The sequence below is a fragment of the Punica granatum genome, chromosome 7 (assembly GCF_007655135.1).
Source record: "Punica granatum isolate Tunisia-2019 chromosome 7, ASM765513v2, whole genome shotgun sequence".
Lineage (NCBI taxonomy): Eukaryota > Viridiplantae > Streptophyta > Magnoliopsida > Myrtales > Lythraceae > Punica > Punica granatum.
The window spans coordinates 2,752,293-2,775,481 of record NC_045133.1 but is presented as its reverse complement, the minus strand read 5'-3'; the positions used below and the strand labels follow the sequence as shown (position 1 = coordinate 2,775,481).

Sequence of the window (23,189 nt, the reverse complement as noted above, 5' to 3'; positions counted from 1 at the left end):
GCCTTCGATGACTCGAAGGCATTGTTTTATTGTGTCAAATAAACAGAAGGCTTAGTTCAAAGTGGAGACGGAATTGTGAAAATTACTCCTTGAAAAGCTACATATGAAAACTTGAGAGTCTACAGCAGCTGATAGAAATAAGGTCCTAAAAGCTAGTCGGACTCAAAAATATGGACCTGCTGTGAGTAATGCAATCATGACGATTCCAATAGAGGCCGAGTTTATTATCCCCATTGCAAGTATGATGCCTTTGTTCAGCGAATGCCCCGAACTTATGATGCTGGGCCGTGGTGCCACTTGACTCGCCGGAGAAGCTGAAGTTAGAAATGGAACAGAGCACATGAGGAGAGCAAGAATTACACTGAAGGAACTGAAACAGAAGATACACCGGTGATCGCAGTAAAGGTTGGTCTATATCTTAGTTATAAGAGAGAGTCGAAGGTTTCGTGATGATATTGCTGCTTACCAGCGATAGAGGATTCATTCTTTCCCCCGAGCAAGACCTGGGCAGCTGGTGAATTGGGAGCTCTCTCAGAGGGTGTGATGGGAGGCACTGGAACTCCTACAGTGTAAGTGACAGAGATGAGAGAAACCGCATCACGGAATCGGAGTTGCAAAGACTTTAATAAGATCTTTTTTTCATGTTCGGTGGCTTAAACAGAAAGAGGCAGGGTAGCTACCTGAACAAAGAGCGGCGTCCCCTTGAAGGTGGCAGAGTTGAGGGAGCTGAAGTGCTAGGGTGCTGTTAATGGGGAGGGAGTTGAAGTCGGAGCTGCTGAGGAGGAGGCAGATGCAGTTGGGCTGCTGCCTGTAGATTCGGTCGAGGTTGTTGCAGCAAGTTCCTGCAGGCGACTGGACTGTCCCTTGGACGAATGGTGCGCAGGGTACGAGATATAATAGCTGGGGCTGGCACGAGGTGACGGTGGGCCTCGAGGTGGAGGAGCTTGGAGCTTGCGAAAGGGCGGTCGAGAAGAAGGCAGTCGCTAGCAGGAGTGAGAGGAAGCAGAGAGCATCAGTTCGAGAACTATCGTTAGAAGAAGCCATCGTTGGTCTCTCTGCTACTCTTCGGATTTGAATAATTTACGTGGGAAAAGAGATGAAAGCTGGAAGTGTTGGATTAATAGAGGGAATGCATCATTTGAGTGTGAGTTACCAAATGCATGATTTCTACCAGCAGTTATTCGACACGCAGTTCTTATTTTCTCTCATGTCAGGACGAGAAGTTGATCCAAGCTACGTGCAGGGTTTCTTGGAACGCATATGATATACACGAATTTCACCTAAATTCTTATTTGTTATTCGCGCTCTGTGAATAAACAGGAATTCATTTGGTCACATACGCGACTAGATGGGCTGAACTTCTACTTTCAGCTTTGGACCGCGTTTGATGCTTTTCGATTGGGCGAGTGTGTGTGATAAATGATCCTAAACGAACTGAGCTGTAACACTAAGAAATGGACAGTGTCGTATATGCTCTATGGATTGACTATTCTCATAAGATAAGTTCTGATTTAGGGCATACACATCATGTTGGAGATTGCCTTGCATTACGCCCGAATTGCGGAAACTCTAAGATTCAGAGTGAGGAAGAAATCGGGGGAAAATATTGCATTCTATATTTTCAGGGTCTTTTTATTGTAACCTCATAAGAGGAAATATCCTAGAAGAGGTATTAGGATATCTCTAATAATTTATGATATATTCTTTTGTAAGTCTATTTGTACGAGTTGTGAAATGTGTCTCAGTGCCGCGAAGCCCTGGGCCCTCGGGGGCCAGTGGGAGAGAGTTTGGAATCACGGAGTCGGTGATGGCTCGAGAAATTCTCTGGATTATCTTCTTGAGAAATTATCTAGGTTATCTTTTTGGAGTCTCGGTTAGAGTGAAAGAATGGAGAAAATTAATAGATCATGTTAGACTCTTATTGAGATTGAATTTTGTAATTGGAGTTGGAATTAAGGGACATTTCTGTGGGCTATAATATCATGTTTATTTGTCCAATGAATTCTACTGCTCTGTCCGTGGATATTTCCTCATTGAGGGTTTTATAATGTATATACGGTGTTCGATTTATCCTTCTAGTTGTCTCATCTCGTACTTTGGACGTCTTTTCACAACACATCAATGTAAAATCAAAGATATTGAATCGAAGGTTCAAATGGTTGGATCAGGCTCCTTCCTTTTGATAAGAAAAAGGTCAGGTTTTCGAAGCTGCAAGTGGTTAGATTAGTTCTATGACATCACTTTGCCCACCAAACCTAATGATACACACCACTCGGAATGAAATACTGAACCAGGGCTGGGCTAGCTCCTGATCATATCCGTGCTAGTCCATGCCCATTGGGATAGGGATGGACTGAAGGATGGACCTCCTGATTGCCACAACTAGCTGTTTACGTGCTAACCGAAAATAACTTTTTCTACTAAATAAATGTAGATTTCAGACAACGCTCCTTTTCCAAGTGATTCTTAGTATAAGTCGATCAAGTTTCCCTCTTCTAGAAATCAAGATAGAAGTCATGTATTTTATTATGTAGTTGATGAGTACAACCTTATTACATTTCGGGCTGCGAGGGCCTTATCTTTTCTAGTCCCAATTTAGCTTCACAACTTCTTTCAAATAAAAGAGTTTCCCGATAGAGCACGGCAACCCGAATAAGGGCTTTACGTTCTTCTCATGCTGTTAGGAGAAAGTCTTTGTCGGTGAATTGAATAAGAAATCAATCATAGAGTACCGGCGGGACGATAAATCAACCAAGAATTTTGTGAGATCGGGAGGATTTTGAAATTGTGATAATTAGGAGAATATAATCAGACATTCATCGAGAAAAAGAGGACCTAATCAGAGAAGGTACGTAAATAAATTAATAATATAAGGAAAACATATTTGTTTAGTGGCTTGCCACCGCAAGTACAATTACACAAGACCCTCATGTGCGGTAGTAGATTGAAAATTCCACGCTACGGGCGCACTACGCCCTCCGATAAGTACAGTGAATTTTCTCCTTCTTGCATTGGAAGGCGCAATGCACCTGGTCCATGCAGAAACTCTGTCTCTCGCGGGTACAGCTTTCAAGACCAACGAACATCACAGAACTCCACCGGTCGACCCGCCAAAAAGCTAACTGAAAGACAAGCGGGTCCACATCGATCTTCCCGTTACGTGGCAGCACCTGAGTGGCTGGTTTGATGGTCGTAGAGTAGGCCCATCTCTATTGGGTCCCTTTAGGCGACAAAACGGCAGCGTATTATGTTTCTCCCTCGCACGTCCTCAGATCGATCTCTCCCCGTCTCTCATTGAAGATTGCCGTGATCTCCATGGAAGAAGCTTCCTTTTCAATCATGGTTTCCTTTCCTTACAATCATTCACCCGCTTGATTCATCTCCCTCTCCCTCCCTCCACCTCCCCTCCCTCTCTCTCTCTCTCTCACCCTGCCTCTGCGGAGTCTTATAAGTGTCCGCGAGCTCTTGTCTGGGAGGAAAAATGGCAGCGAAAATGGGGTCGCTGCGGGAGAAGCTGCTGTCCATGAGAGGCGCCTCGGAGCTGAATTTGAGCGACATCGAGTCCCGAGAGGATCAGACCGCCTTCCGCTGTTCCTACCGCTGCTTCTGCGACGCGATCGTGAGCTGGTGGCGGGAATTGCAGGATGTGGCCTCCAAGGCCGTGGAGATGGGGAGGTCCGACCCGAGGAAGATCGTCTTCTCCGTGAAGATGGGGCTCGCATTGATGCTCATCTCGCTGCTTATCTACTTGAAGGAGCCGCTCCGGGGGCTAAGCCGGTACTCCGTCTGGGCCATCCTCACTGTCGTCGTCGTGTTCGAATTCAGTATAGGTGAGCTCGATATTGACACTTCATGGCTGAATCTAAACGTCATAAGCCGTTGATTAGTACCGCCGATGTTTGCCGCCGGTTCTTTTGAATGCAATTGGTTGTTTGGAGTGTAAAAGTCAGAACTTTTGCAGAGTAGTTCTCTATGCGTGTGCGTATATATCCATAAAGTATATATACATGTATGTATAGATGTATATATAAGAGTTGCAGTTTTTACTTCAATCTTTGTGTTTACTGGTTGTTTCCTGCAGGTGCTACTCTGAGCAAGGGATTCAACCGTGGGATTGGGACATTATCGGCCGGTGGGCTCGGTCTGGGCATGGCACAGTTGTCCCAGTTAGCTGGATCGTGGGAAGAGACATTTATCATCATCAGTATCTTCCTCACAGGTCTGATCTTTGTATTAAGAAATCGACTTTCTTCGATGAATCGCTGCCTGCTAACACTTGATGATTATTTTTGTGGTTGATAGGGTCCTTAATAACTTACATGAAACTGTACCCTACGATGAAGCCTTATGAATACGGGTTCCGGGTGTTCTTGCTGACGTATGTTATAGTAATGGTGTCGGGGAATCGGACTGGGGAATTTATTCAAACCGCAGTCACCCGCTTCCTGCTTATCGCTCTGGGAGCTGGTGTCGGCTTCGGAATCAATCTATTGATTTATCCCATTTGGGCTGGTGAGGATTTGCATAACTTAGTTGTGAAGAATTTCATGGGAGTTGCAACTTCGCTTGAAGGTTCAATTCGTTCTTCTCCCCTGAAGCTTTCATGCTCTCTTCTACTCAACGTCTTCTGTTTTGTGCATGACTGACTCTTACGTGCTTCTCTTTAGGTTGTGTCAATGGGTACCTCAACTGCATCGAATATGATAGGGTCCCGTCAAAAATCTTGACTTACCAGGCCTATGATGACCCCTTTTACAATGGCTACCGAGCAGCTGTCGAGTCAACAAGCCAAGAGGATACTCTGGTAGGTATTGACTGCGACTATTCTTTACCTAAATCTGGTGGGCAGCTCTGATCATTTGTTCATTCGATCTTCTGACTTCATCTTATCCCATGGGAAGTTCGGATTCGCTGTTTGGGAGCCACCACATGGTCCATACAGGGGATTCAGGTATCCATGGAAGAACTACGTCAAAGTAAGCGGGGCTTTGCGGCATTGTGCTTTCATGGTCATGGCATTGCATGGCTGTATACTTTCAGAAATACAGGTATTTGACTCTGAATTTCTTGTTTACTTAGTGTTTTGCGTGTAATACCAATAACTTATGGCTTTAAGCACAATAGGTTACGAGGATGCCTGTTTTCATTGAACTTGAATCTAATCTCCACTTGAGTTTGAAATCACAATAGTGATCCTTGATCATGCCACAGAGAGGGAGACGGAACGCCGTAGGTCTGGGAAAACAATTTTAGCACGAGGTTATGATCAGATGTCGGATTTATGCTTCTCATAATGTAAGACCTTGCTCACTTTACCATCTTTGCTTGCGTAGGCTCCTCCAGAGAAGAGAGAGATCATCTTCAATGAGCTGCGTAGGGTAGGTGCTGAGGGAGCTAAAGTGCTGCGCGAACTTGGGAGTAAAGTGAAAAGAATGGAGAAATTAGGTCCAGTAGACATACTAGATGAAGTGCATGAGGCTGCAGAAGAGTTGCAGAACAAAATCGACCGTAAGTCCTACATTCTGGTCAACTCGGAGAGCTGGGAAATCGGGAACCGGCCAAAGGACCAGGAAGGACAGCACCAAGACTTAATTAACTTTGATGATGACGAAAAGAGGGTTTTGGAGTACAAGTCCTGCAGCGAAGCGATACTAGATCTTCGATTTATTCCTCCTAACGGAAACTGGGATTCTGCAAAACCAAGTCCTGTGGCCACCCCATTGCCTCCTGAACTTTCCTCGGATGGCTTCTTCAGGAAGCAGATTTCTTGGCCTACCGGTGTCTCGTTTGTTGATGGTAATGTGGTGGAGTCGTCGAAAACTTACGAGAGTGCCAGCGCCTTGTCCTTGGCAACATTTGCATCTCTTCTCATTGAGTTTGTCGCAAGACTTCAGAATCTCGTGGATGAGTTTGAGGAGTTGAGCTTGAAAGCAAAGTTTAAGGAACCAAACAATGAGCAAACCGCAGAGCACATCGGGATCTTGAATAGACTGCGTAAGATCATTAACTTCTGACAGTCGAGTCACGGCGAGCTAATTGGAGTGCTTTTGTGGACCATGATTCATAACAAGAGATCTGATAAGCCAGTTGTCGATGTTCAGCATTCTTAATTCCGATCACAAACTCGTGGTTCAGATTTGTGAACGTTCATCGGAACTGACTGATGTGATATGGGGGGTGCCTGCTGGACTGCAACTGCAAGTCGGGCATTGACCGGATTGATCAGAAACTTATCATCGAATGGAGATAGCAAGGAGGAAGAATTGAAGGTTGTAATTATAATGTTATCTCTACCAATCACAACGTCGATATATCCTAGTCATGGTAGATTCTAGGGCCAATAAAGGTTGGAAGAACACAATGTTTTCCATCCGATCTGCGTGACAAACTCGACTCAATTAGAAACATTCTTTTGATCCACGTAATTCGGGAATGACTCTTCGAGAGGCTCCTCCATTTGACAATGAATGATCAGTAACATCTTTATCTATATACGAGTATAAAAGCACGAGCTATGCAAGTAATGATTTCATGTAACTTGTAAGACATGAGTAACACGACTGAGTGAGTTTTCACGATCACACTGCGACAAATGATGAATTTTGTGTTAAATCACTCGGAGAAATCAGTAAATTCTTCAGTTAGACAAAAAAAAAAAATCTATATGTACTCTGAAAATAAATTCACTAATTGTCGATGCACGCCCCAGCATCTTCGGAAGGTTGAATTTTGGGATACAATTTATACAAACAATTTTTTTGGCGGCGTGATGCCACCAACTCTTCAAAATTGGAGCCGTCCTCTCTTAAGGTGCCACGCCATTGGGATTTTAGGCTTTGTTTGGGAATAAAGTGGAGTTAATTCCATTCCATTTCAATTATAAATAATTATATTTATTTTGAACTGTAATGATTGTATTGTTGAATTATGAGAAAAAGTAATGAATAGTTTAAAAAAATTAATGATTGTGCTGTTAAATTGTGAAAAAAATAATGAATAGTTAAGAGAATTTAGTATTAAAAATTGAATTGACTGGTAGTTAAGATAAAAAAATTGAAAAAAAATGGAAAAAATAATAATTTTGTTGTTGAATTGAAGATAAATGAAGTTAAGTGGATTATAGTAAAAAAAAGTTACTACATTCCCAAACAAAGCATATTAAGGATTCTATTGTAACATTATTATCATATATTTTATAGATTTTAAGGCTTTTTAAATTATAATTTCCATTTATGGTTTCCAATTAAAATAAAAAATTTCTATTAACACGGGCAATATTTTTACATATTATATTTATTATAATTTATTCATAAGATGGTGGAATATTTAATATTGGGCAGCTAAACGATTTAATAGTGAATATAATTTATGATGGTACATTTTAAATAGTTATATATGGAATATTTCAATAATTTACAGAAATAGTATGGCAGTGCATTTGATATCAACTGTACTATCGTATAGTGTCTATATATATATATATATATATATATAATATGACGAGGTCTTTTCATTTCATATTTAAAGAAATATTCATTATATATCTGAATGAATATATGTTAACATCCGATTTTATATGACTATGATAATTCTAATATTCAAATATTACCAATGACTTAAAAAATAGTTTTATTTTTACGTTACCCGTATGAAGCTCGAATTTTCGCCTTTGTTCTTATTAAAAGTACAAAAATGAATTTTTAATCACTTTTTTCTTTTTCTTTTTTATATAACACGCCATTCACCTCATGATAAAAATAAGAAAACTCTAACCGGAATATGTAGATGAGAAATCAAGTTTAAGTAATATTAGATGAATGGCCCGTACAATGCTCGGATTTTATTTTTTAGCACTAAACCTAATAATATTTTTAAAGTAATATCTTAATTTAATCATTTTGATTTTTCATATTTTTGTTTTTCATTATCCTATTAATGTTTATATGTATAAAACATAAAAAGTATTTGAAAATAATTATAAAAATATCTAATACTTCAATTCCAATAAAAATATTATTCTATTTTGCAATTTCTCTTTCATTATATAGTATTAATTTTTTAAGTAAGTTGGTTCACAAATTTTTGAATTTTTATTTAGTAAAGTGTTGTATTTGGATAAAAAATAAAACTTCTATATTATATCTATATAATTTCTACGTATAATAATTCTTTATCGTATATTTTTGGAACTGTATAATTAGTTATATACTATATATGCTTATCCATATATTCAAATAAATTTACAATTTCATCATTTCTATTAATTCACATCATTAAATGCACGAATTCTCGTTTACTTATGTATACTAATATTTTTCCATCCAAAGCATCGGTGTTTGATGGTGCTTCTTTTTTTCTCAAATTTGTGTTAAAATATTATCAAAATTAACAAATTCTAATTAAGAGATTTTGTGCTATGATATAATCGTATTTTGGGATATCTCAATAATGAATAAAATATACTAATGCGAGAAAAAATATAATTAATTCTTTTATCAAGTGATTTCTCTTATGAATATTTATATTTTCAAATTGTAGCAAATATGTTTTCGTAAGTAGATCGTATCTCTTTTATAAATCTTGTATTAATGATCTTCATATTATATAAAAATATGAAAATTAAATTTTTTATTTTTTAAATCATAAAATTCAAAATATTAAATATAGTACACAATAACAAATATTAAAATAATATTTATTAAGAACTTTTTAAAAAAGTTAAATTAAAAAAGAGAGATAAACGGTTACCCTTAGGGCTCGTCGGAACTCATCCATCTCTGGCGAGCCCTAAGCTCCCGACCCACAAGGGGCTCACAAGCGCCCTAATTTGACGAAATCGGGACTCGCGACCTCCCGGACCGGGTTCGCGACCCCACTGCAAATTCGGAGGTATTGTCTGGTGTCGAGGTGAATGTTTGTACTCTATTTTATTATCAGATCAAATCCCAACAGGATTTTTTTTCAAAATTATTAAAAGGCAAAAAAAGAATTTCTCAATGAATATGAGGGGGACATAATCATTGCAAACCCTCCTCGGTGCCACCTAATTCCGTAGAGCTCCCGAAATTTACAAAGGACCGCCCCACCCGTTGCAACTTGCAAGTCCAGCTGAAAAGACTATTATGCCCCTAATTCTTTAATAATTTACGGGAAGACCTTGCATGGTCAGCCTCTCCGTTAACGTTCAGAGAGCCGGCGACCAAATCCCGAGACCCAATCGAGCCTCCATTGCAGCGAGCTCGAGGAGACAGCTCGGTGGATCTCGATTCACCTGCGGAAGACTGCTAAGTTCCAAGCTCCGGCGAGCTCAGAGGCCTCATACTTGACCCAGATCCATGTCCTCCTGATCCCGCCAACCCCTTCCCTCCCGCCCTCTTCTCTGGCTCTGAAGAAGATAGAAGAGAGAGAAGCCGCGTGAAGGTTGCTCACAGGCTCGGAAATGGCGAGGATTTTCGAGTACTTCGTGATGTGTGGGATCGGCCCCGAGATTCGGACGCTGTACGAGGAGAAAGGATTCCATGGGACCGGCATCATGTACTTGCCCTCCTTGCTCGATCAGTACCCGCCGTCCGATCACAAGCTATACTCTTCTCCGCCTCCTCAGCTCCCTACGGTGAGCTCTGCAATCTCCCCACTTGACTGCTCAGTCTGTACATTGCATCATTGAAGAATCCACATATGACATTTATTGATCTTTCAACCTCCGCATCTATTGCAGTGTGTGTTGCCAGCTGGGGTGGCTTTCTATTCGTCGGGTTTCGATTCCAATGATCCCTCGACTTTCCCACGGAGCTACCCGATAGTCCTTACTGGTATTCTAGCGAGCTTTGCGTTGCCTTTGTTGCTGTTTGCTTGCTAATTCTATAGTTGGGGATCATATAAGCTGTTACATGTTTGATCTTGTTCTGTTTTGTCTGAAGTAAATAACTTTTCTCTTATGATGAACTACTGCAGCACTCTGATTTAAGTAGTATGAGATGTAGAAGTTGGTCACTTATAGAAACTCTTTATAGTCGGGTGAAGCCCGGAATCCCTGTTATCAGGGTGGAAAAAATGAAGGTAAGTAGTGGGAGTGTGAAATCATGCGCTGAGATTCTCCTCATGCTGATGTTGCAAAGTGAATAAAGCTGAAATCTTTCTAGCTGACCTGATAATCTTATATTCAGTTTTATCCGGTTCTTCCTTTGATTTTTTGGAGTTTCTTTTTTCTGTTAATGCCTTAAAGTTTTGCATATAATTCTTCATGAATATGTTCCTAACACAATGTAATGCTGCCAGATGGAGATGGATCAAAAATTTATGTTAGCTGTATTGCTTTTCGCGATCCAGTCAGCGAGGACATTGCTGAAGCTTATCATATACCAGCAAATTCATTTGCTGACAAATGTATATGTCTTGTTTCACGGTCCCCGAGCTTTAATGTGCTACGAACTTCCCTTGAGGAAATATTTATGCTTTGCTTCTCTTCGAGTGGAAGTAGGTAAATGTCTTTACCAAAGAAAACTTTTCATTCAGCTACAAGCAATAAATTTAAATTGCTTCATGATAAAACCAAACTTTCCACCTTCTGCACAGAGAGTATAATCATCTGGCCTGTCAGGCTATTGGGTATGTAAGACATTGTCTGTGTATAACATCCCTCTACTTACAAACACACATGCAACCTCCTGCAACAGAGGCATATGCTAATAAAGTTTTTCACGGCTCTCAAGTTGGCTTGTCTAATTGGTTTCTTAGCATATGGAATGCAGTCAGTTAGTCTGTTTAATCTAACAATCTGCAGCAACTTCCAGCAAACCATTATGGGAGGTGATAGCAGGTGTAGTATCAAATGTTCCTTTGCCCACTCCGGGAAAGGATCGAGTATTGTTCGCCATCGAGAATTCATTACTCTCAGTGGAGGCTCCACCTAAAGATGGGCTTCCTCATGTCGATGTATGGAATCTGCAGTTTCTGTTTGTTCTGCTGAAATGCAATGAGTTGTTTTGGTAGTCAATCACGACATAATTTATATCTGTTGTTTGTGTTCTCTGCAGATTTCATTTCAGCCTATCATCCAGTGCTTGGATGTTGACAATTTAATTAAGCTTTTTACAGCTGTGTTGCTTGAAAGACGAATTTTGCTCCGATCAAACAAGTATGTATCTGCTTTTTTAGCTGAAAGTTCTCAGATAAATGCTCTACCATATGTCATGATAATGGCTTTCGGTCGAATTGAGCTACACTAACTACTGATGCTCTAAAGATCTTCATTTGGCTTGAGAGATACTGTTTTGGATCTGGAATATGTCTTTATGGGAAGCTGTTTTCATAATATATATATATATATATATATTTGTTGTAGTAGTATAATATCTGCTGTTTTCACAGATCTTTCTCTTTGATACATGTCGTGTATATTGTCTGATTTTTGTTTCCTTTTCTGATGTCTGATTCCGGGACATTATTATTGTAGGCCGTGTTTAAATGCCACACTGTAGAAGTAGCATGTCTAATGCTTGTGACAAGATTTTTCCTGTTAGGAGATTTCCTATAGTTTCTTCTCTTCGTTTACACTAGACATTTTGTGCTCGGGGGCTATATATAGATTACTTGGTTATATATTGTTGCTTCTGTCATTTTGCTATTATTTGTGCGAGAAAAGGTGCAGACATTTTGTGCTGTGGGCAGAATGGTATGGTGGAAGGGAAAAAGGGTCTTCATTCTGCAAAATCTAATGGATGCAAGATTTCCATATGCAGTAGAATTAGCCTCGATCATCTTATGCCCATTTTTGTAGGAGGGATAAGGATGAGCTTATGAAGCATTGAGGTGTCTCTTAGAATGAAAGAGGTTCTACACTATGCCAAAAACATGTTTACCAAAATCATTAGATAGGTCAAGACCCTTTTTTCTAGAAGATGGATAGCCTTATCCTTCATAACTTGTTTCTCTGCTATACAGGTCCCTCAATTAATTTGGATTCCAACATTTCAAATTTTGGCTTGAATCTAGTTGTTGCCTCATTATTTCAGTGTAGTTGTAACCCAAGCAGGGCCTTTTCATTTTTTAGCTAACAAGATCTGGGCTTTAGTTTACTGATATTACTAATAGTGCCATAATCTATTATAGTAAACAAGTGTTTGTGCGTTTGTTTTGTTTACATGATCTCCCTACTATTTTGTAGCTGCTATCAATCGATTATTTAAATAAATGTTATTTAAAGTCTACTATATACTTTTGGCAGGTACTCTCTTTTAACTCTCGTGTCAGAAGCCATATGCCATCTGATTTATCCATTTAGATGGCAGGTGAGCATAAGAACCTATTTATTTATGGCTTGCGTCTGCATAAGTTGATGCCTGTATCATTCTTCGTGCTGCATATATGTGGGTTATAAATGATGTGCTATTCAATCACGTTTCGGTCGAATAGTTTATCCTGGTTTCTCTTAACTTGCTTATGCCTGTAAGACATGTATTTCGTGTGCTGTCTTGAATATCATCTGATCTTGTATCTTTCTTCTGCTGAAGCATGTCTACATTCCATTGCTATTTTTCAGTGGAGTAGACTATATAGATGCTCCAACACCATATATGATGGGTCTACATTCAGGTGTTGATACGTCCACTCTAGCTATGGATGGTGTAAGTTCTTTTTCTCAACATGTAGTTGCTGTTGCTTGTTGGTGTTTTCCAACTGCCAAATCTATTCTCTACCCTTCTATAGCATTTTAGTATGTTTTTCTCTCTGTGAGCACTATGCAATGGCTGTTTTCATTCTTGCTGCTTAGTCTTAATGCTTAGTGCAGGTCAGAAAAGCATGGTGAAAATGCCTGAACCAGGGGTAGTGATAAGAAAAACCTTTGTATATGTTGAAATACTGAACCAGATCTTGAAAGCTATGAACTAGAAATTGGACCATTAGATTTCATTCTACTTGTGCCTTTTAAAAGCTTTTGAAGAATGAGACTAGAGGAATATAACTTTGAACACCCTTTCTTTTTGGAAGTTGATATGAGCACTCATTCTTTTTGAGCAGTGAGTTGGAATACCATTGATTCCCCCCCCCCCCCGGCCCTCCTAGAACTTTTTGGAGGAGTTGTGGGTTCTTAGCTGTTGAATGCTTCAGATAATAATGTGGTTACTTATCCCACCAAAGAATTAGTGATTAATTTTGTTTTTTTGCTTTGTTGCTTTCTTTGTTGTATGTGTTCCTTATGTCCGAAGCTAATGATGTTCAATAATTTGATGTAGTGATTGATACTGGAAATACAATGTGAAGTTACTGTTTTATTCACATCAATTTGAGACTTTGTTATATGCTTATTTTTAGCTCTACATTAATAATCTTTCAGGTAGTTGTTGTTGAACTTGAGTATAACCGCATCACAACATCGGAGGAAATACCTCCTATTCCAGAACCAGAGTTAAGTTCTTTGCGTGAAGAGATAACCAAATTGTTGCATCCCAATGTTGTTGGGATAGATCTCATGAAGGCTGATTTAGGTGGTTCATATGAGCTGTATTCCAAAGCTGGCAAAAAGCCATGGGGAGAAGACCATGATCTTCAACTCAGGTGGGTTGCAGCTGCAGTTCCTTTAGATAAATTATCCTTCTCAATGTATTTCTATGAGGATTCTCCTGGATAGTATTGGTGTGTCCCCTGTGTTGATGTCTTCATAACCTTTTCATGCCCTTTTACGTTGTTTGTGCTGATGTTAAGACTGTTGTTCGTGAAGGCTATGTTTACCATTCCAGATAATGTTCATGAACGCTCTTTTACATTTACTAGTAGCAATGACACTTTTTTATTTGACTAGTTATAGCCGTAGGCATATTTCTCATTTATTTTCGAACAAACTACCTTTGCTAGGATTCTTCACTCTTGGTAAAGACATCACAAGTTTCCATTAAGGTATTCACACCTTTCAAATTCAATCAGAGTTTAAAAGAAAAGTAGATTCATTGCATCATCTAATTTATTTGATGCTGAGCATGCTCTAGCCTCAACTGCAGTCACCATTTCACTTTGTTTCTGATTGGAAAGATAATAGCTGTATTACTATGATAGAAACCCTTTTTAGAGATGAAGGATATATTATTTGTACCTCCAACTATAAATGCAAATATATTATGTGATTGGTATTGCTTCTTGCAATCATTTTCTCATTTTGTTGGTATTTAATACTGTAGATGCTTCTGTAGAGTTACACAAGTAATATCATTTTTTTCTGCAATCCAACAGATATTATTTCATTTTTGGTAATTGAAAGAGGTTTTTCTGAGTTTCTTGGTTGATTTTGCAGGATGATTTTTCTGAAGTTCTTTGCATCCTTACTAGGGGGCTACCGCAATTTTATTGTAAGCTACTTGCATCTATTTTTGGTCCTTACAATTTTCTTTTTACCCTAATAATGATTTTGATATTTCCTATGGTGAACGCAAACTTTTTCAGGAAAATTCTGCAACACAAGTATTCAACAATCAAGCATTTCTAAAGAAACGCTCCCGCTCAACCAATGAACCACCCGGGCCAATGGTAATCCTTGATAATTTCGCTCTATTGTTTCAAATCCTTATCTTGTATACTGCTGTGCTGCATTTCCTTTTCTGTTCTGTTTTGGGCCTTCTTTCTTTGAGCAATGATATATCCGTTGAGACTTATGATGCTCTCTGGAATGGAGAATGTTAAAGAGTGATGTGGTGACTTGGTTTCCATTTGATCACTAGTTAGTTAGATACAACACAAATAGCCGATCAGAACTTGCGTCCATACATACACGGTAAAAAAAATTATAGAAAAAAGTCATAGAATATCTATAGTTATGTCCCTGTTTTTTTTACCTATTTATTTTTTGCTTAGCTTTTTGTCAACTGCCTGTGCTAGCAGAGTTTTTATATCTACCTTTAATTGGTTTTCATTTCTGCAAATTTTAAACTTATCTTTTCTTCTCATTGACACAGATCACGCAGTTTTTGGAGTCTCTTGGTTTCTTGGACTACTTGGAGAGAGGTCTCGGTTCTGATGAAAACGGGGCGAATCTCCTTGACAAGTTACAAGATGCAATTGGAAGGGGACAAAATCCTACTTCAATTCTTCCTTCATCTTTGGCGGAGCCTGAGATCATAACAATATCAGATTCTGATGGTGGAACATCAGGTGAAAATGTTTTGCCAAATCAACCATGCTAAATGTACCACCAGTGTGCCTAGCAATTGATTACTACATGTTACTGGGGCATCCATTTGTGCTCTTTCATTTGCAGGATCTGGTGCCAAGTACACCTATGATAGATTTCCTTCAAACATCAGAACAGAAGAGCAAGAAGAGAGGAGAAAGCAGATTCTGGAAGCTGCAAGTAGAAGCTTTGATTACTCAGCCAAGCATGGTCCTGGGTATGAGACTACCTATTGCGTATTGAGAATTTCAATTTTGCTCGGATCGCTGATACGGCAGTTAGTAGAAGCTGAACCTTGTGGATAACTAAATTCAGTTCTCTTTTAACCAGCTCACCCGTTGTGTTGGTTGCAAAGGATTCAAAGGCTGAAACTCTGAGTCCAATGGAGAGGGCTGTGAGTTATTTACTACATTCTTCATTCTCACAATTGACACTTGATGTTCTGGGCCTATGGCACTATAATAACCTTAAATCAATCTGTTGTAGGCTGAGAGGGAGCGCATGGTATTGGATATAAAAGTTAAACTTCAGGTAAGGCGACGTCTCATCTTCTCACGATAAGAGTTCTTGTAGATATTGTGATGACTCTTCTTCTCTCAACCAGAAAAGTTCTTATGGAATTTCTAAGTTTATGTTACGGTTTTGCAGTCGGTTTCTTGTCTAGTAACATTTTAGTTTTATTCCATTTTCGTCCAAGCAGGGCCTATGGCTGCGACTTCTTAAACTTGGAGCAACTGATGATCCTCTTTCATCCTTTGAATATGGCACCATCCTAGGCATGCTTTTGCAGAGATCTTTCTGATACATATTTTGTTTTTTTTTTCTGCACTTTATTTGATGATCCACTAATCACATGATGAGATCAAGAGGCACTCTGAACTAATACACTCAAATTTTGCTGTTTTCAGCTTTGATTGAATCTGATGCTGAGGGCATCGGTGGCAGTGGCTTCGTTGAATGTATAAGAGAGCACATTAATTCAGTATGTATCACTGAAAATTATGCTCATGACCAGATATCCCATCTATGCATTCATTGTAACTTCATCACTGTATTTTGATTTCAGGGATGGCAAGGTCAATTGACTGATGAACAGTTTATTGCCGTAAAAGAATTGGTGCGTTAATACCGTATCAAGCTATCGATTTGATTCCTTGAAATTACATTGATGACTTGAAGCTCTAGTTTTGAGTGATAATGGTTCACATGTCTAACTAATATTTATCTTTGTATTTTTTTCCTGTTAGCGTAACCATTGGCATTCGCCTTCTCATTTTACCCGTTTCAAGAATTTGTTGAATTTTTGGAAATCATAGATTTTCATATTTACCATCCTTTGACCCAGAATCTTCTTGGTGATATTTGTTCTGATTTTCTCATGCCAGTACTTGTTTTGCCCCTTTCTGTTTTGCATCTCTGTATGAGTTATCTTCTGAGTGTTCAATTTATTGAATATTTGCTCATCACTCTCTCTATAACTTTGCAATGTCAGCTGAAAACAGCAATCGGCCGTGCAACCTCTAGGAATGATGTATTGACAATCAGGGACGCCCTCGAAGTTTCTGCTGAAATGTTTAAGAAAGATGCTAATAATGTTCCTGACTACATTCAGCGCCATCTTATATCTTTGTCAATATGGGAGGAACTGAGGTATGCTTAAACATTCATAATTCTAGATACTTGCTCTTTAGGGATTCTTCTCATCATGTCAGGAGACTTGTTTAGTTCTTAGTTTGTGGAATTACCTGAAACTCTCATGAATCAGAATCGTACTATTCATATTTATCCCCAGGAAATTTAGTTATTTGTTGTAGGCAATATGTGGGACTGACAATTTCGTTTAAAAGTTCATAGTACTAAAACTGAAACTCATGAATCAGTCCCAATCAGCAGAATCTGCCAGGAAATTTAAGTATGTGCCTTGACTTAAATTATTCAGCTAGGATGTGTTATGGCACCATTGTAGAGGGGCATGAAACAGCTAATCCTTTGGTCATTTAATGAAGTTCCTCTTTTGCTCATCTGCGATAAAACATGGAAAACAATCATCAATGATGGCTTAGTGGGGTGCCAAGGATTATGAGGCAGTTTCATCTATTTGAAATTTAAGTATATTTGAGATGTAAAGGAAGGTTATTTATACATATAAACATCCATTAAATTTCAACTCACACGATTTCCTGCAGGTTTTGGGAAGGTTATTTTGACTATCTCATGGATCGATCTTCAAGCAGGTAACAGCAGATAAAATACTGTCTTGCATTCTGTTTTATACAATTATCTCTCTGGTAGATAGTTGTAGTTATGTACTGTTGTTACCTGTCCTTTGTGAGTTATCCCATGCATCCAGTTGTTGCCTTTAATGTTTATTCATCTGCTTCTCTTAGTTTCTGTCTTAATGGGATTTCCAGAGTCTTTAAAATTTATGATAAAGAGATAGAGAAAACATCCTGGCAGTGTTGGAAGTTATATTATTGATCGTTTCTTTGTTCATCTAGAAGCTACCAGTTTTATTTGGGTGGCTACTCTATTTAGGTTGCCGAAAGATCAGAATCTGTGGGTAAGGGGTTTGTCATATTGTGAAATTTCTGATTATTGATGTAAGAGGAATTACTGTTTTACGCTTGTGGCCAACTGAACATAGAGATCCTTAGCATTTACTCTCTCTCTCTCTCTCTATTTGGTCATCATCTATAGGAATTTAGCCCGTCAGTGGTGTTATAACTTTCTTATGTGTTGCCAGTATAGCTTGTTCTTAGCAGGCTTCTTACAACAGTTTTTGCTTTATTTTTATTTTTACTTTTACTTTTTGGTAAAAACAACAATTTTGGTTTTACGACATATGTAATTGAAATGAGTGGTTCGTATATATGCAAGTTGAATTTCAAGATTGTGATTAGTTTAATTGGAAGAAATCTTATCAGTGTTCATTTCTTTTTTATTAGTGCCGTCAATTATGCAATTCAGGTGTCAACCCAGCTAATTGTAGTGGCATCGCACATGGTAATTTTGTTTTATAGGTCTCTCCTTCATTTCTAGCACATCGACGAGTTTACGAGTACTTTCCTAGTTCTATTTACTAACAGAATTCTAAATGTGTCTCTTTAAGGCTGGCCTGGGACTTCCTGATATGGACGCTTGGTACATGATTGAAACCATAGCAGAGAAGCAGCAAGTCGGATATAAACAATTTGTAAGTTAAATGTTTAATTGATATTGTTGAAGAATTTCAATTTGATCTGTCATCTTCAAATGAACTGGCAGAATGTTGCCTTTCCAGTAGTTGCTTAGATATGATCAAATCCGTGCTCTATCAACATTAAAACTTTTATTTTGAGGCAATGATGTTCCCACTCTGGGGAAATTTGTGAAGCCATCAAAATGGCCATGAGTTGCTTTTGGACTATTGAGCGCTTAAAACAGAGGAAGTTACTGTAGACATTTCAGTCAATGGTGTGGTGATCGTGGTAAGTCTCCATTTTTATCTGATTGAAATGAGAAGGAAGCTCTTGAAGTTTGTAGCAGTAGAATGAGGCTGCATGAATTTAAGGAAAAAGAAAGTTTCCTTCTGCAAAGCAATCTTTCTTGAAATTTCTTTCGAAAGGCTGGAATTGAATAGTACTTCAAACATCGTGGTTGTTTGCCAGATTATCAACAAAATGACTCTCAATAATGGAATCATTGGATTATGATTATTTATTCAGCCACTGGATTTGGGACGATGTTTTTCACTTGGTCACTGACTTGCTTCTTGTCGACTTGTTTCAGATCAGACTCAGAGGATTCTTGTCACACGTTCAGCAAGTGCGAGTTGGTTATTGGGGAATATCATCTGTTAAAGCCCAGTCATTGTCGTCCCAAGGCTTGCATTCTCCTCGAACTAAAGATAGCATAGATGAGGGTCAGCAACCTGCTGAGGCTTCTGGCGTTGGAAGGAGCTGGGTCCAGAGCATGTTCAGCAGAGACACGTCTTCACGAACGCATTCATTTAGTCGTGTTCGTGGATGGACTTCCGATGGTGGTGCTTCCGGTACGAATTTCTGGGGGTTATTTTATGAAACCATATTGTTTTTCATGTTCTGATATAATGGATACTCGTAATGCAGTTGCGGAGAATGGAACACCTCGAAAACAAGACCCAACTTCTGCTGCTCAGAAAAAAGTCCAAACAAGTATTCGTGTACTCAGGGGCCATAGTGGTGCTGTAACTGCACTACACTGTGTTACTAGAAGAGAAGTTTGGGATCTTGTGGGAGACCGTGAAGATGCAGGTTTCTTTATTAGTGGCAGTACAGACTGTTTGGTAAGTTAAAATTTTTTTTTCTTCTGTTCTTTGTTGCTGAGTATTTGGATTGGCAAGTCATTGAATCGACTTTATAAATTTTGATGATATGTGAGAGCCAATAAGTATTTTGTGTCACGGAGTTCTGAGAAAATATGAAGACCCGCACTGCATATTCAGGATATAGTTTGATCAACTGGAGATCATATAATGAATATTGATGTCAATATAGGATTTCTTGTTATGAGAAAAATAAAGGAAAATATAGAGATTTGCTGATAAGCTGATGCGTGCTTGTTTTTGTTTTTTTTTTTTTTTTATGTTGTGCAGGTTAAAATCTGGGATCCTAGTCTCCGTGGTAATGAAATGAGGGCTACTCTGAAAGGACATTCCGGGTCTCTCTCTGTCCCTCTCTCTTTGAGGGACTCATAGAAGTCAATATCCTTTGTTAGTTGTTGATTTTGATGCCCTTGGCTCATTCATTGCGACTATCCTGTTTGCAGAACTGTCCGTGCCATAAGTTCTGACAGAGGAAAGATCGTCTCAGGAGCTGATGATAACTCTGTCATTGTTTGGGACAAGCAAACATATGAGCTTCTGGAAGAGCTGAAAGGCCACGATGCTCAGGTTTTTATAATCACAAACATCTTTTCATGGTCTTTACATTTAGCTCATTAATATAGCTTCTTCACCATCTACCGAGTCCACAGACGAGCATGATTTATAACATCACTTCAGCATGCAGAATTTTGCTGGAGTGATGTTATCTAGTGTGTGCTGGTGTGCACAGGATTCTGTTTCATCATGTCAATATATTTTTCCCCGTTTGTCAATTATATTAGGGCTCTTCAATGTCCAGGTCAAGTTAGCAATTTTCGAGAAGCTTATAAGCTGCTACGAGGTTTCCATCAGTAGTGCATATTGACATTGGTAGAACATTTATGTCCCTGCATAAGCCAAGAATTGACACATGTAGATATAATTTGAAATGACTCAAAAAAGTAGAGCAATTATACCAAGACTCGATGCTAGAACCTATGCTATGAGATCCCATCAAGCTATACTGATACTCCAAACATCATTTGAAGTCTGGGATAACTAAACAGTGGCTGCCTTTTCCCTAATTAAGTGGGTTCTGTCAGAAATGTTAAGGAAGAAATGAATCTTACGAAAAGAAATTGAATTTTTAGCATTGATTTTTGCAGGTGGGCTGTGTCCGCATGTTATCGGGTGAAAGAGTCCTCACTGCTGCCCATGATGGAACTGTGAAGATGTGGGATGTGAGGACTGACACTTGTGTGGCAACTGTCGGTCGTTGCGCAAGTGCCGTTCTTTGCATGGAATATGACGATTCAACGGGAATTTTAGCTGCTGCTGGAAGAGACGCGTATGCATCTTTTAGACTCTAATTCCAAACCTGAGTGGCCCATGAAGAGTTTTTTTTTTTTTTGGCATAGCTAGGAATATAATAATTTATTAGGGTTCTTGTAGGGTTTTTTGGGGTACTATCAGAATCAACATAAGACCTGCAATAATTAGCAGGTGTAATTGATTAGGTGTAAAGTATTCTTTGTACCACAATGATAGGCAAATTTCTGTGAAGAGTGAGGATGTGGACACCACCATGGGCAGGATACAGGGGGGATTATTTCTGCTATGCTTCCTTGAAATTTTAGGTCGTAAATTTTGGCATGTTCCAGATTTTGATTATGATGTATTGCTCATATACTTTGGTTTTCAGTGTTGCCAACATCTGGGATATTCGTGCGGGCAAGCAAATGCACAAGCTTTTAGGGCACACGAAATGGATCAGGTGAGCAAGTACACAATGTTGTAGTTTATCCTTGGATAACCCTTATTGCCTTAATTTCTTAAGTGGAACAACTGAGCAAGCACGCCATTAATTTGTTTCATTGTTACAGGTCCATTAGAATGGTGGGTGACACTCTGATTACTGGTAGTGATGATTGGACAGCACGAGTTTGGTCTGTTTCCCGAGGAGCGTGTGATGCAGTTCTAGCATGCCATGCAGGCCCAATATTGTGTGTTGAATATTCTGCGTCAGATAAAGCCATAATTACAGGTCAGCCCTTCATCCCCATGTCATCTTTTGCTAGTTTGATTCTCTTTTCTTCTTCCTCATAATTACAGTGTGAGAACTAGACCACAAAGGGATCTTTTTGTTCCCCATAAACACTTGGAAACTGTACATCTACAGACATAACCAATTGCCAACATGAATTGCATTTTTCTGTCCGTTGCAGGTTCAAGTGATGGCCTCATCAGATTCTGGGGAAACGAGGAGGGTGAGTGCTGCAGATCCCGATAGTTAATTGTCTCTCTTTCGACTCTCTTAAAAGATTTCTCTTTTTGACAGATTATTAGCATAAACCTAAACGCATTTAAACTCTATCAGAATTATATACCTCTGAATTTAAGAAAGAAACTGTGTAACATAATTTTTGTTGGAAACTGTTGTGAGATGACAATTTTCAAAGCCAAACACAGTTCCCGCAAGATTGTGGGGCAGGCATTTCTTTCTATAGATCCTTAAAAATAGCGACTTTTGTTCTATTTTTTGGAGGAGATCTATCTTACATTTATGGAACTTATTACAGACTTGATAATTAGCCCATTAAAAGGAGGCGCAAACCTTATATTTATTTTACATGTTTGCAGGAGGTATAAGATGCATGAAGAATGTGACTATCCATTCATCTGCTATATTGTCGATAAATGCGGGGGAGCACTGGCTAGGAATTGGAGCAGCCGATAATTCACTGTCTCTCTTCCATCGGCCGCAAGAGAGGATGGGCTTCTCGAGCTCTGGTTCGAAAATGCCCGGGTGGCAACTCTACCGAACCCCTCAGAAAACAGTAGCTGTGGTATGCATCCTTCTTTTTTTTATTCCTTCTTTCACTTACATCACGAAAAAGTTGGTACGTTTCTCCCTATATTATTTTACATTGAGGAACATGCTGGGAGATAGACATAATTCGCTATTAGATCCTTCCGGTGGATGGCCTGGATTATATTTGGGTCGATCCAATGGCTGGAAGTTTTTGCTTTGACTTAAAAAGGAAAAGAAAAGGAAACCTTTAGATTACGGTTTGGGAACTATTTCAGGTGTTTTTGGAAGTATTTTCTGATAAAAGCTTTCGGACAATGAAATGGTTGAAGTTCTCGACTTCAATGATAGATATCAATTACTCTTTTCTTTTTTCCTGAATATTATTTTCATTTTCACTTCCTCAATTTTATTTAGGTGAGATGCGTGGCTTCGGACCTCGAAAGAAAAAGAATTTGTAGTGGCGGTCGTAACGGCCTCCTTAGGCTGTGGGATGCAACCATCAACATCTAAATTACCCTCTGCCCCCCTGCGATGCCCGTTCCCTAGTATTTCCTACGAAGTTGCTTAAACAGTTTTCCCTTTTTACGAGCTTGGTTGAGCCGTAAATCATGTACGAATGGAAAAAACTCGAGCTGAACCAAAATTTTGCTTTCCTTGGCCTTTGGTATTCTGCGTTACACATAACAGCAGTATGTACAAGTCTTTCTTTAGAATCTGTGAACTCATTGGAGAGAATGATGAGGAGCTTTGTGGTGGTTTTTCATTGCACTGAGATGTATATTTCGAAATTCGCCAACACGGAATGGATGCAGATAAGTGCGGCATATTCGGTGCAATGAACTGGAAGGACACTGCAAATTTTCCGTCAAAAGTCGACCGATCAACTGCTTTTCTGT

The 23,189-nt window shown here is 39.0% G+C and overlaps 3 protein-coding genes across 4 annotated transcripts; 2 read left to right on the top strand and 1 right to left on the bottom strand.

Annotated features, from left to right (window-relative positions):
- Window positions 1-26: 26 nt before the first annotated feature.
- Window positions 27-1,932, bottom strand: LOC116214880 (protein YLS3). Its single transcript, XM_031550364.1, has 3 exons — window positions 681-1,932; window positions 467-562; window positions 27-314 (listed from the first exon to the last, which is right to left on the bottom strand). The coding sequence occupies exons 1-3, from the start codon at window positions 1,042-1,044 to the stop codon at window positions 163-165; spliced, it is 612 nt and encodes a 203-aa protein (XP_031406224.1). The 5' UTR covers window positions 1,045-1,932; the 3' UTR covers window positions 27-162.
- Window positions 1,933-3,264: 1,332 nt separating this feature from the next.
- LOC116214816 (aluminum-activated malate transporter 9) lies at window positions 3,265-6,490 on the top strand. The gene is made up of 6 exons (XM_031550291.1): window positions 3,265-3,830; window positions 4,082-4,219; window positions 4,303-4,572; window positions 4,668-4,804; window positions 4,902-5,048; window positions 5,334-6,490. Exons 1-6 carry the CDS (start codon window positions 3,482-3,484, stop codon window positions 6,012-6,014), a joined length of 1,722 nt encoding a protein of 573 aa, XP_031406151.1. The 5' UTR covers window positions 3,265-3,481; the 3' UTR covers window positions 6,015-6,490.
- Window positions 6,491-9,163: 2,673 nt separating this feature from the next.
- Window positions 9,164-23,061, top strand: LOC116213790 (DENN domain and WD repeat-containing protein SCD1). Of its 2 annotated transcripts, none has more exons than XM_031548853.1 (31): window positions 9,164-9,613; window positions 9,719-9,812; window positions 10,279-10,480; window positions 10,794-10,935; window positions 11,037-11,137; window positions 12,227-12,290; window positions 12,513-12,626; window positions 13,337-13,557; window positions 14,288-14,342; window positions 14,437-14,520; window positions 14,946-15,141; window positions 15,248-15,377; window positions 15,491-15,554; window positions 15,647-15,691; window positions 15,861-15,936; window positions 16,069-16,142; window positions 16,227-16,277; window positions 16,653-16,810; window positions 17,347-17,394; window positions 18,106-18,163; window positions 18,270-18,353; window positions 18,929-19,190; window positions 19,267-19,463; window positions 19,773-19,837; window positions 19,946-20,069; window positions 20,648-20,829; window positions 21,184-21,255; window positions 21,365-21,525; window positions 21,707-21,748; window positions 22,122-22,327; window positions 22,708-23,061. In XM_031548853.1, exons 1-31 carry the CDS (start codon window positions 9,440-9,442, stop codon window positions 22,801-22,803), a joined length of 3,642 nt encoding a protein of 1,213 aa, XP_031404713.1. In that variant the 5' UTR covers window positions 9,164-9,439; the 3' UTR covers window positions 22,804-23,061. The 2 variants fall into 2 exon arrangements, with proteins under 2 accessions (XP_031404713.1, XP_031404714.1); XM_031548854.1 differs by having other exon boundaries at window positions 9,165-9,613; window positions 10,784-10,935.
- Window positions 23,062-23,189: the final 128 nt, after the last annotated feature.